The sequence below is a fragment of the Anneissia japonica genome, unplaced genomic scaffold, assembly GCF_011630105.1.
Source record: "Anneissia japonica isolate Jap-2015-1 unplaced genomic scaffold, ASM1163010v1 scaffold1889_len2455224_cov183, whole genome shotgun sequence".
Lineage (NCBI taxonomy): Eukaryota > Metazoa > Echinodermata > Crinoidea > Comatulida > Comatulidae > Anneissia > Anneissia japonica.
Genome location: NW_022752980.1, coordinates 562175 through 576555, shown reverse-complemented (window position 1 = coordinate 576555; position 14381 = coordinate 562175). Strand labels below are relative to the sequence as shown.

Below are 14381 nucleotides of genomic sequence, written 5' to 3'. Positions count from 1 at the left end.
ATGCCTAAACCATTTGGGCAATTGAGGGTTTGTTGGGAAATCAAATTCATTTAAAGCATTTTGCGCATGCACAGTTGACCAAAACTGGTTCACATTGCAAGGAAAATACCAGAGACCAATATGATACACCCTCTTCTTATCAAAATTTAACAAGGCAAGATCTTCGAAAAGATACTTTTATTCAGAAATAATTCTTAATACAATACTCTTAAACCATCTTGTGATAATGATGTACAGTAATGAATATCAATTTCAAACGTTAAAGAAGAGGTATCTGCAAGTGTGAAAAAAAGCTATGCACCTGCTCAGTGCTTTGCATGTTGCATGACCCCTACCTAGATCCGCCTCTAAAACTGTAGTATTTCAAATCGTCAAGCTTATCAATCAAATCAAATTAAATTCCTTGGTGTAAGTATTAAGTAACAATAAATATGTACCTTTGGTAAATTGCCGCAGTGTTTCAATTATTTCCGAAATATCAAAAATTTCTGAAATGAGGCAAAAATAAATACAATATCAAATTCATAGTTGCAAAGATACTGATTACAAACATAAGTAGAAAGTAAATATCATTATGCAATTATAGTCAATTTCTGAAAAACAAAATAGACACACAAAATAGAGACCTGGTTTTCAAGTGGGTTTCGGGTATAAGATTTGTGTTCCAGACAAAATAAAAGCTACCGTATCTTTGACCTAAATGTTTATGATATATGTACACTTACTTAGACTTGCTTAGGTTTTTGATTTCAAATTGTTGATGAATTATACATCTCTCATGCTAGGGCCTGCTAGTGGGAAAGGTTTGTTAGCCTACAATCAAAGATGGAGTCAAAATACAATTTTACATATTGTAGGCCCTAAATACTTTTTTTTTATACCCGCATGGTTGTTAAATCATATATAATTTATTTTAACATTTCAAATTAAAAAAAAAAAACCAACATAAAAAATACAAATGAATGAGCAATACCTGGTTGGATTTCTCAAAAGAGGGCAATGCCTATCTGTCCAAGAACAGAAAAAAAAGATGTAACAGAAATATCAATATAATTTTTTGTAAAGCACTTAAAAATTATAAATAAAATAAGTTATTGACTTCTTTTTTTTTTCATTGGAATAAAAATGGGGTACTTACTCGGACTGGCATATGTGGTCATGACATCAGTTGATCGATGACGTCTTCGACGTACGTTCTCCAATGTTTGGCGATGGTGCGGGGCCCGGTAAGGTGAAATCATTGTAGATATCTGGGAGATCATGGGTGCCTCGGTCTCCGTTCATGGTGTGTCCTTTTTCCCTTCGTATATGGATTGCTTTTCTAATACGCCGTTTCTTCTGATGTTGCTCTTTGTCCAATATGCTGGCATCCCAATTTAGTACAATTATTTTGTGTGGCATGGTCTGTGGTGGACTTGTGTTGAATTGATGATACTGATGATCTGGAAGCCCTGGTCATGACCCTACCCGTGTGTTCCTTGACATCTTTTACGTGGTCGTGAATGCGTGTACTGAGTGCCCTCCCTGTTTCCCCAATGTAGACTTGTGGACAATTAAGACAGCTAACTTGGTAGATGACTCCGCAGTTCTTCATCTTGTCGATTCTGTCTTTTGGATGGACAAGTTTGCCTCTGATTTTTTTTTTGAGGGAGAAGAATGTGCCGAAGTTGTAAGGGTCCGTGGTATTCATTTGGAAATACCTTTGATGTACGGAATGCCCACACTGCCTCTTGGTTTTATCTTTCTGCTTCTGAGTGCATACGTCAAATTTTCTTCCATTTTTACCTTTTTAAAAGGACCAGCCTGGATATTGGCAGTTCAATACTTCTCTAATGTTGGCAAGTTCATCTTTTTCTCATCAGCTTCCAAAATGATCTTGTCCTGTCCACAAGAGTGTTGATAAGCCCTAGTTTGTGTTTGAGAGGATTAAAATGCAGGTATTGATTAGTGTGAGTCGGCTTCCTGAATACAGATATTGGATTGGATTGGATTTATTCGGTGTAAACACCAAGGATAGCCCACGAAAGTCTAAAGAAGACTTGTTTCCAGTGGGGTCCTTCTGGTGGTGATTGGACAGTACACCGGGAGACAATCCCCTACTCTTTTCCGAAGAGTGTGCTGTGTTCTTTAACATGCACATGGGCCATAAATGCACATGGGACCAACGGCTTAAACGTCTCATCCGAAAGACGGTGGACTATGTAACTTGCATTTCAGCCCTCTAGCTGAAACACAAGGAGCAGCAATGGGAATTGAACCGGGACCAAGAGATCTCCACGGTTCAGCGCACACACAGTGGCTACCACCAGATTAGCCGACTGAGCTAAGCTGCTCTCTAGTAACCATTTCGTCGTTTCTGAGTGTTATGAGCATGTCTATGAATAATATTTTGTTGTTGTCCATGAGTTCTGTGGTGAATTTAATGTTGTTAGCAACGTCTATATTTTTTAAATGCGTGTTTAGTGTTTGTGAAGAAACATTTAGGAATGATAGCCAATACATCATCGACATACCGTTTTCCAGAAGACAGGCTTAATGTTATGTGGCGCTGTATTTATAGCATGTTGCTCTAACCATTCTAGGTACAGTTTGGCCATTATGGGGCTGAATGGACTGCCCATAGCCGTACCTTCAAGTTGTTTGTACATTTTACCATCGAATTAGAAGTAGGTTGTGGTATACTACCAATTCAAGGAGTTCAATGATATCTATATTTAGTTTAGTTCTATCATTCAAGGTAGCATCAGCTATAAGGCAATATTTTACCTCTGTGACAGGAGTCTTGGTGTATAAATATACCACATCAAATGAAATGAAAGTTTCATTTGGGGTTAGACAAAGATGTTGTATTGTTTTTGCCAATTCTCCTGAATAATTGGTGCTCTGTTTCTCCAAGTGGTTTCAGAATCTTGGTTAGACAACATTATAGCAAAGGTGTTTTTGTTGTCAACGATGAGCCTGACAGGTTTGTGTATTTTAGGCCAAACATCGGAGAACGTACGACGACGATGTCATCGACCAACTGATTTTGTCATGAACACTGATGTGTAACACCTATTTCAGGCAGTTGATAAAGAATTGTGATACAATTCAAACATCCGAGTAAGTACTTCAATTTTATTACTAGGTAAAAAATTTTAAAATAGAATAAATAAAAATTATTATACTGTATGTTCATCAAGTATTATTCATTTGTTTTTCCCACAAGAATTGTAAAAAAAGCTGACTTTTTTTTTTAGAAAGCTCGTAATTAATTCTTTAATTCATGAATATTTCATGACTTCTACTACTCTAGAGTTACGTTTCCAATGTATCAAATAGTAAATTATTTACATTATTAATATATAATAATCGAAGACTTGGACCCTGGACAATGTCAATATACATACGAGTTATAAAATAGGAATAGACCTGACAGAGATTCGATTGTCAAATAAATACTGAATTAATACAAAAACCAGTGGCGGATTTAAGGTGAGGTCCAGCCCCAATCCCCTAAATTTTTCCAAATTTAACCAAAATTGAAAAAAAAAAAAAAGAAATTCTACTCAAATTTAAGTGCCATTTCCGGCCGTCCAGTGGTGCAATAATCAAAAATTTTCTTACTTTAGCCCCAATCATGGGGCTGAGCAGATAGACCATCCATCTGTCTAAATGTTTTTGTCTAGGCCCCACTCTATTTCAAATTCCTTGATCCACCACTGTAAACTTTGATACCTATGTGATGAATCATTTTAGCACGTTTGAATAAAAGGAAGGATAGCTTTTACTTTTCAGGTTTACATATATTATTTTTCATTACCTGGTAAAATTAGGCACTCTATAATCAATTAAATTAGTCCTCTAATCCATTAAAAGGCTGTAGCTTCCAAAGGTGGGATGCGGGGCACCAGGGATCTGCCCCTCGATCCTGCTGGGGGGATAGACAGCCCATGTGCCAAAACAATGGGCCCTGGGCATCTTCACTGCCTGGGGCCGGGGCCCTGCCTATTCGTTTACATGTACATTTAACAAACAAATAATACAAGTTTCTTCTATATTGGTCGTATGTAAGCAAACTTATTTTAACTTTAATCATAGAGATTACAGAATGTCTGGTAATACAAATAACCTGACTGGTAGAGGAGAGCACGATTATAATATGCAGTAGATACTGTTGAGAAAAGCCGAGCATGTACACATATTCTAGGAAGCCGCGCTTCCACTCCAGTGTTACATTCACTATTCTAACGCAGGGATATACTGTATTTATGGTGGGTGGAGGGCGGCAGGGGCCACCCAGCCTTAAAGTTTTCCCCCCAGTCTAAAGCTAATCTCGACCCACCCTTATTATCCCACTTTTTCATACTTAAAATCCACTCTTATTATTTAGAGTTTACCAATTTTATCACCCTCCCATCCTTAAAATGTCTATCCCCCACCCTCAGTTTTCTATAACCATGCTAACGCCACTGATAGGAAATTTTACCATCTTAGGGTATGCTCTAACTTCTACTGCCTCACTGTTTACGCGATAGGCTGATATTGAAAACCAGCCATGCAGAAATTCTAAGCAGATGAGAGGACAACGTGAAAGGCTTGAGTAGTTTAGGTTATTCTAGATACCAAGGCAAAGTAGGCCAAACTATAAAAACTAAGAATATTAACTTACGTATCATGATGAACTATAGCAATCTATTGGAAAATTAAGGCTGGCATAGAAGATTGTGGCTAAGAAATGTTAAATAAAACCGAGAAAAGGTACATAATTTTTGGGGAATTTTTTAAAAGTTTTAGTAGCGTTAGGCATTGCATACTTTGCTTGCTTTGACGGTCGCCACTGCTCTGATGTCCTCAATGAGAGCAAAAGCAGCATGAGAACACTTTACAATTCTGTGCAAAATATTCTGAATTAAAAGGGAATTTGTTAATTTTTAAATAAGGTATTCAAAAGGATCAAATAAGCAGAACACAAATAAAAAAACCCATTTCGCTGATTTTACTTTAAAATAGTTAAAATTGATTTTTTTTTTTTTTTGTAAACCAAACTGATACTTAATATTTATCCTCCTTGGTATCAGTCTTCAGGTGTTATAAATGGAAGTTGAAGAGAGTGAAGTATTTAATGGACCATTCTGCTAAGCCCCTACCCTTGAATATTGTTGCTAAAGTCCCACAAAACGACAGTGTAAAACATACGCAAACACATGACGTTTGTGGGACAACGCATGCTTGTGTGACGCGCATATATTCCTGGCACTGTTCTGATTGATCAGTTAAGTTTTACACTCCGGAAAGGTTTATCCTACATCCTTCTTATAGGCAAACTTCGTAATTAAAGGCTTCGGCCCAGTTGCTCAGTTTTTTTCCCCCCAGGAGTGCCATACCAGTTTGGGCAATAGAATTTTTTTTTTTTTCCCTATCAGTATTTAAAGTTTCTTTTATTTTATATCTTTTATTTACAATTTTAATTTTTAGGTTTAGGTGAGAGATTAAGTACTAAAAGTTTATTTGTCATGTTGGTTACTAAAGCCAGGTGTGAATGATACCGACAATCAGCCGACGGCGTCGCACGGTCTAGCGCATAGAGGGGGCAGAGCTGAATTTCCTTCTGAGACAGTTGTACAATGCAATTAGTGCCCTACAGGACCTCAGAATTTTGTCTTTAAGGACGTATTACGGAAATAAAGACCCTACAAAAATTTATCATTGGTCCTAGACCCAAAAAAATACTTGCATAGGTCTACACATTGTTGTCTAATAAAATGATTTTTCCATTTCAGACACCAGACATTTGGCTACCTTGTACCTAAATGACCAAAGACCTGGACCATTCAGATTTAGATTACTGATAAATAAAGGACAAGGCTATACGCACAATGGCTATGTATAAAATGGACTAAACAAATCATATACACAGAGCTGCTGTGTATAGAGTACTACAGTCTTACGTCACGATACCAAGTGATACTACTCCGTCCCTATCATTCAACCAGACGCCATTTTCTTCACTGACACACCATTGATCCCAATTTCTAACATAATTATTAAGATGTTTTATCTTACTTTTTCTTTGCAAATTTTAATTGATGATTAAATGTGTGTTCGATAACTAATATAATGCGAGCTTTTGTGTTTTTACTACATTTTGATGGTAAAATATTAAGTTTTCAAAACGCCTCTTCCAGAAAGCCTATGAGGTCATTCAGGCGTAATGAACGGTAACCAACGTCTGTTGACAACAGAGAGCGTCTCCTGGCATTGTGACGACACGACTGTGGTACTCTATATAATGGACTGAAGAGGTCTTAGACGTACAGCGATTGTGAATAATAAATTGTATTTATCCTATACGCACAGCAGCTTTGTATTCAAGGGACAGAGCGGATCTTATCTAAATGTGAACATGAATCCCAGTCAGCAAAAATGTATGCTGCACAACTACCACATAATAAGTTACTCAGTCTGAAGTAATTAATTGCGAAAAATTTCTTTGTCCTGCATTTGCTTTCAAACACACCCATTTCTTTGGCCTAAATATGTTGCCAAGAAACAATTCATCTTTGTTAAAAAGAAATAGCAGGTCTCCAATTGAAGACCACTTTTGAGACCAGGGTTTCCATAGTCTTTAGTAGCTTTGGTCTCTCATTGGAGGGAGATATGTAATTTTTAAATTTTTAGTCAAACTAGCCATAATTGATTTTCTCACCTTCTTCTTTCAGATTATCGAGTGCAGCTTTGTATTGATTTTCATCGATGTACGTCATCCATTCACCTAAGAACTCCTGTTGATGTATCTCTGGGACTAATATATCTGCTAAATCTTGGATAAGCGTCCCGCTAGAATGTATCTCCCATAGATGCATCAAAGGATCAGGATCATGTGTTGAGAGATGAAATACTATAGATTCTTCTCCAATTTCCTTTAAATCTAAACCAAGATCTTCATAAAAGGAGACGATGCTCCTAAGTTTAACAAAATCTTTTGGGTTTTCCTTCAAAGTAAGAATGTCTTTACATTCATTAAGTTCTTCCAACAAATCAAGAACATATTCTGGATGTGGTTGATCGTCCTCTCTTTTGCGCTTAAGAATTAATTTCACATCTATGAATAAAAGTTAAAAAATAATCAATCAAAGAACATATAACAATCTTACATTGTCTGCTGTTTTGTTTACTTGCCTTTAACCTCTGTTATTTAATCACAGTTTTGTTAACATCAAAGTTTCAACTGTTGAAGTGGTTTCAATTTTTGATGCTGATTTCTTTCTTAATTAAAAATGTGAAACCTGTGCTGAATCAGTGAAAGTGCCCACCACATTAAAGTATTTTTAAAAAGATGTGAAACCTCAAAGTCCCAGCTTCTATTGCTAACATGCTCCCTCAATTAAACCTGTTTAACCATCTAATGCGAAAGACAGCAATGGAACACACATCCGCCATGGGTTGCAGTTGTGTGTTTGCTTGTAATCACTTGTAATTGGGTTGAATTGCAGATGTAAATTGCTCAAGGCCTGGAAGAGAAGTTAGAGATTGGGATAGCTCGTTCCAATAGATTATTGTTCTATGTAAAAAAAAATACTGGCATATAATTTTGATACCAAGAAAATAATAGTTTAAAAACAGCTGTCGTCCTCTTGTGTAAAGTGCCTATTATTTTAAAGCTGGTTGGTGTCAATAAGTATTTATGATCAATTCAATAACACATTTTGATGGTAATTATTTATATCCATTTTACACAAAAGAAAAAATTAACATCGTCAAAATGCCTCTCTTCACAACAATAAACAATCAGGGGCATTTACTTGATTAGATACGGTATGTTTCTTTTTATACCTGCATTGTTGTAGTTTCTTCTACAAAGATTTCTTATTCCATGTAGGCCTACGTTTAAGAAGTCTCAATTTAATTTACGAAAGTTTCTTGTATACCGATCATCTGTATGCAGATTTATTTTAACTTTAATCAGTGAGATTTTAAAATGTCTGGCAATACTAACTACCCATTCAGCAGTGGAGGCCCGAAGCAGTGAGAAGGGGAACATGCGCACCTAGTCTTGGAAGCAGTGCTTCCAAACCAATGCTAATTTCCCTATTCTAACGCCACCATGTGGTGAGAAGAATAGAAAAATTTTAACTACTGCAGAATATGCTCTATTGAATCACAGGCACTAGCAGTACAGATTGAAAACCAACTGTGCAGAAATGCTAAGAAGTTGAGGGTACTGTATGATGCGATAGGCCCACTATCCTAGATACCAAAAGGCCTGTTAAGATTGAAAAGAACTAATAAAACTCAGATTTTTTAAATGTAGCAATGTAGTTATGAAAGATTTTGGCAAAGAAATTGTAAATAAAATGAAGGATAGGCACAACAATATACTTTTTTAGGAGTTTTAGTTCGAGTACTCAGAACATTGAATGTATGAACAAACTAGACAATACATGTGATTTCTAAAAAATGTGATAAAATCCAAAAATATGTCATACTTAACGCAATAATACTGAGCCTGATAGGTTTCCAAAGCTAAAAAACGTATCTGTTAATATCACTAATAACTCTGCAATAAACAAACAGCTGTCTAAAAATATACAATCCTGCAAAATTTTAAAAGGGTACGACAATTTATTGCCAAGTTGCAAACATGTAAACTTTAACTGCCACCGACATTAGCAGAAAAGATACAATCTCTACTGGAAGCCTGCTGGATCTCAATCAATCCCAAATCAATTTATTCAATCTAACAAAAAGTTACAAAAATGTATAAAAGAAAATTGAAATTGAAGGATTTGGGAGACTCTCATTAAGACCTGAGTTCGCAAGCATGAGAGCCACCCAGTAAATTAAATAATTAATGAAAATGTGAAAAGAAAACAGAAAAATTACACACATTTTCCTTTTTCATTTTATGTTCAAAAAAGTAATGTAAAGCTTTTCTCTTCTAGAAAATAAATATTCAATAACAATATATATACAGGTATTTTAATAGGCAAATGGGATAAACCCATAAAAACAACAAACGGCCACATAATGCAAACACTAGTTGGTGGCCCGTGGGAAAGATCTAAAGATACAAACTCTACAGTGCATCAATAGCAGCAGCCATGGGCCGCCAACTAGTGTTGTTGGTAAGAGTTTCGTAGGACTCGTTAAGAATGACAAAATATTCTCTGTGTCTACTGGAACCAAGCCTCACATCCGATAACATTCCATAATCAAATAGACGCATAACTTGTGCTTTTAACTATTTGCATTCACACCTGGGCTGTATGTATATATTGCCTTGGTTTGGCATTGTATGGGATTTAGGCTGATGGATTTTTGCAAAGCAAAATCAACTAGTTAATGGTATTCTGATATGAATAATCAATAATCAGCGAAAATATGAACAATCTAGATAATGCATGTGATTGCCCAAAACGTGATAAAATCCAAAAATATGTCACACTTAACACAATACCGAGCCTGATTGTTCCTGAAGCAAAAACAACATATCTGTGAATATTGCTAATAACTTTGCAATAAACAAACGGTTGTATAAACACAATGTCTATAGATATAAAATTCTGCAAAATTTCAAAAGGGTACAAAAATTTATTGCAAGTTGTATTGTATTGTAAGTTGCAAACATGCAAACTTATACCTCTATTTTTTCTCCAAAAGTAAAAAGTTCAAGTTGTTATGCCACGTAACGGCCGCGCTATAATAATTTTAGAATAACCTAAAACTTGACAAAAATCTCTAGTTTATGGAATTTTACTAGCCGGTGAAAGTTTGGATGATTCCTAGTCGATGAAAGATTGGATGTTCTATTGAACTCGGCTACGCCTCGTTGAATAGAACATCCGATCTTTCACCTAATGAAATATTCTACCCCATTGCACTCATAAACATTCATTGTTTGTATACTAATGGAATGATACAGGACAAAGTTTATGCTCATTTAAAAAGATGAAATGCATGTAGCGTATGACCATGTAGAAAGGCCTAGTGAAGCACTACTAGTCCAGTGTAAAACGACAGTAAAAATAACTTTTTTTTACATCAATTAACGTAAAATATTAATTGATATTCAATTGTGTGATTGACTGTGATGATGTTAGATTTTTTTTATACCAGTAGGATTCGAATCCCAGACATTTATTAAGAAGAGTGCCAGTACCTCTGTTTTGCATTGTGTCTGTAGGCTTTGAAAAAAATAGTAACAAATAACATGACACTAACACAAACATAATTATCTTACCACATGCTAGTCCTGGGTTTGAAGATGGGTTCGGAATGTCTGAAATTTAATTCAACATTTGATTACTATATATTGATGGGAAAGAATGAAATTCCAGCTTATAACTATTATTTTGCAGACATTTTAAATGAGCACTATAGAATATCTGCACTAAAATGGGAATTTGTTCACACAGTGTTTCGCACCATCCCACTCTGTCAATTGTGAATTTAACTGAATACATTGAATATAAATTGAAGTATTTATAATATTAATTAATATTAATTAACAATTGGTCTCAAGGTGCATATATTTTTACAGTGATAGGAAAGCAATCTGACATGTTTACACATGGAACATCTTTATACAGTATTGATACAGCATAAGACAAAAATGTAAGCATTATCTTATTACTTGCTTATACTGTATTTGGAATGTCTGAAAACTAATTCAATCGATGTAAAAAGTCATTATTTTTTCATCAATTAATGTAAAATATTGATTGACATTTGTGTAATCAAACGCGATATTGTTAGATTTTTTTATACCAGTAGGTCCTGAATCCCAGACGTTTATTGAGTACAGTACCTCGGTTTCGCATTGTGTCCGTAGGCTTCTAAAAAAGCGTTAATATAGACAGTAACAAGTTACATGACACCAAAACAAACATTATTCATCTTACCACTTGCTTGTCCTGGGTTTGAAGATGGCTTTGGAATGTCTGAAATTTAATTCAATGTTGGATTACTGGTACATTAAATGTCAATATATTGATGGGAAAGAATGTTTTTAATATTAATTTGAAAATCAATGAAAAAATTTGGTTGCAAATTTTATAACAAATTAAATATTCTCTTCTGCTGTAATCTAGCATGCTAATTAGTCAGAAATTAAGTCACAATTTTCTGTCCACTTACAAACATCAGAATAAGATGTACTGATAGTAACTGCCAGAGGTTTTGTGATGTCATGTCTCAATTTGAATTTAATTTTTGTTAAAATTATATCTTATGTTTCATTGTATTTACTACATCCTTTGGGATTAGAGCCTTAAGCTTTCCAGCTAAAAGCATTACAGTGAATTTATCACCATTTATTAAATTGATATAAAAGGAAAGAAATACCTTCTGTTAGAGATTTCACTGCTTGGTGTAGATTATGTGTCTTCAACTTGTCAATGAATGTGTCCATGTTTTCTTCACAAATGACCATGTTATGTTCTAGATCCATGATCAAACTCCATCTATCTGTATGTTTTACCTTATACAGATCACTAATCTTTTGTACATCACTTGGAGTTAGCGACATCCCCAGCTTTACAAGCCTTTGCCGATGCAGTGTGAATACTGTAATTTCTTTATCCCTGATATTTTTGTCAATTTGGAATGATGGCATTTTATTTTGAATATCATGTTCCAAACCAAATTGTTTTGTTGCCTTAATAGTATCATAGAGGAGAGTAAGGTCAGCTGGACTCCAACAAAATGTTTTCAGCATATTCATTAAATCTATCGTCTTAGAAGAAGTATGTAATGAATAAGTATCGCCTATATGGTCCCTGAATAATACTTTCAGCATATTGATGGGTATGTGTTCATCATACCAATCTGACACAACTGACACCAATTCTGCAAAAGTTGATTCTATGATGTAAAGCAAAATAAAACATAATAATAAAATATGACAACCTTTTGAAACAAGTAAAAGTACTGTACAGTTAAACTTACCTAAGTCGACTGTGCCTAAGTCAAATAATTTCAAAGTCGGTCTTATTTTACATGCTAAATTGTTGTTTTCCATTAATTAGCAATCTGTAAGTAAAATTTTATCCAAGTCGAACAATATTTCAATGGCATTTTGGATTTGACTTAGTTCAACTATATATATTGTAAAATTTCTTGACCACAGCAGCAGCAGTCCACTTCATAATGACCACAATAATGTCGATTTACATTATCTTATTAAAGAAAACAACATTTAACAGCCCATGTCTCGTAAATTTCCATGTATAGGCCTACAGAATGGGCAAAGATTGCTATCTGTTGCACGTTGTGTTTTGATGCAGACATTTCAACCACTAGGAGTGTTGCGCCCCGACCACCAAAATGTTGAAAATCTAGGTTTTTTTTCCAAGTTCCAAAAAAAGCCAAAGGCATCTATTCAAGGTTTCATGGTAGATAACATTGGGATGAAAATTCGGAAAATATGATACAAGATGATAAAAATTTATTGTCACAACGATATAAATACAGCTATGAGATATGAATCGTGAGGGTTGAAATGTACTGTATGTGACATCCATGCAAACTTGGAAGGCCTATTGCAGAGTAAATTCTTAAACATTTTGTTACACAAGCATTATGAAGCATTTAAGTTAAAATAAGTTTCCTTTTTAAATTGCTCTCTGAAAATGTCCGAAAAATGCATTTCCAAACATACACAAACAAAACATTTTCTGGGACCACATCCTTTTCCCCCTATGTCAAATTCTATTTAGATTTGTAAATATATCATTGTTCTTTGAGGTTATAGTACTCATCCCTCAGTATACATAGTTACCAAACTGGGAAATTCGAAATGCGCGACTACACCAGTTGGCTGGGGGAGCTGGGGTTCAGGGGCGGAGCCCCAATGGAGGTCGGGTTTGGGTACATAATCAACGGTTGGTTGTGACAATGAGCGTGCAAGACCGCATTTAAGTGCGTGGTTGGCCAAGTTATTTTGGTCAAAAAAGATAAATTTTCTTGGTGAATTGAATCTTGAATGCAGGGGTGGCGCCAGGATTAGCCCGACGAGGGGAGGCCCCCGACTGGGGGTATAATTTCCCCGACGAAATAAAATTTAGAGTCTAAGGGCAAATAGAAGAATTTATTATATTATCACTCCTGCCCGCATCAAAAATTCGGGAAATATTGATGCAGGAATATAAAAAAAAAATTTTTTTTTGTGTTCTTATAAAAAAAAAAGTGTAATTCGTTATCACACATAGACTTGTGCTAAATGCCTGACAAATTTTTGCTCACGCATGTGTTTCTGCAAAATGCGTGTTTCATCCAAAATCACATTGAAATGCGGGGCCGTCCCACACGATGCACGACAGTTGGTAACTATGAGCATACATCCAAGAATGTTCAGATAAATTTAATAAGACTGAAATTTAAAAATACTGAAATGTCTTTTAAGTTTACCCTTTCTTGTTCTCATGTTCATTGTCATTTGTACAGCTACTACTTCAATCTTTCATTCATTCCTGAAAATTAACAAGCATACTCAATCATAAAAATCAATGAAAGGACAGAAATAGTGAAATGAAAAAATGTAAGCTCATACTTGCCTTGTCCAGTGGTAGGATTCCAATCTTTAATCAGCTTTGTGTTTTTACAATTATATTTTTTATTTTTCCATGGTTTAATACAGCAAAATGCATTTTACTAAATTGAAGAGTCTGTAATCCCAGCAGCAAAATATGTCCAATGACACTATGGTGACTTTTTAAAAATATATTATTAATGCTAAAATAAGACCAACTGTGACCAGCAGTAAGGCTATAGCTTAGGCGGGCATAGGTCAATTGCCTGACATGGATGGGAATCAATCTCAATCTAGGCTAGGCTACATAAAAAAAATACTGGTCTAGCTGGACCAGGCATGGCAACAGGCAGACCGTGACGATAGGCCTAGCCAGCCTACTTCTTTCTTTCTACTCTGAGTTCTACTTACGAATACACGATGATACTCTTCATATTCCTAGTTTCAACCTAGTTTTGGATGTTCCACAGAGCTTCCTAGTCTACATACATCATGATCGTGAGCGAATTTAATAATTTAGTAATATAGGTCTCAGACAGAGACTTACCTGCTCTTAGTCTATAGTCTTACGTTGCAACAACATGGCCGCGTGGCATGTTGTGTGGGAATTCCCGATGCCCCGACGAGGGGGCCGATTCCCCAGACGAGGTGTCACATTTCCCCATCGAAAGGCTTGTCGCTATTGACTGTATTCTATTATAGGCCTAGATATGCTATTAAGAAATAACAAGCGGTAGAAGACCTGCAGGATAACTTCCTCCCTCATCAGTTTTCATGCTGGGATAGGGTGACTAACAATTTTTTTTACGGGGCCTTAGATTCTACATTGACCACCTATTATGGCTGATGAAAGTGAAGATGAAACTGTTCT

The 14381-nt window shown here is 35.4% G+C and overlaps 1 protein-coding gene across 1 annotated transcript; it reads right to left on the bottom strand.

Moving 5' to 3' along the window:
* Window positions 1–10: 10 nt before the first annotated feature.
* Window positions 11–14057, bottom strand: LOC117122595. Its single transcript, XM_033268233.1, has 7 exons — window positions 13922–14057; window positions 13390–13451; window positions 11326–11844; window positions 10884–10922; window positions 10223–10261; window positions 6689–7084; window positions 11–488 (listed from the first exon to the last, which is right to left on the bottom strand). Exons 2-7 carry the CDS (start codon window positions 13415–13417, stop codon window positions 385–387), a joined length of 1125 nt encoding a protein of 374 aa, XP_033124124.1. The 5' UTR covers window positions 13418–13451; window positions 13922–14057; the 3' UTR covers window positions 11–384.
* Window positions 14058–14381: the final 324 nt, after the last annotated feature.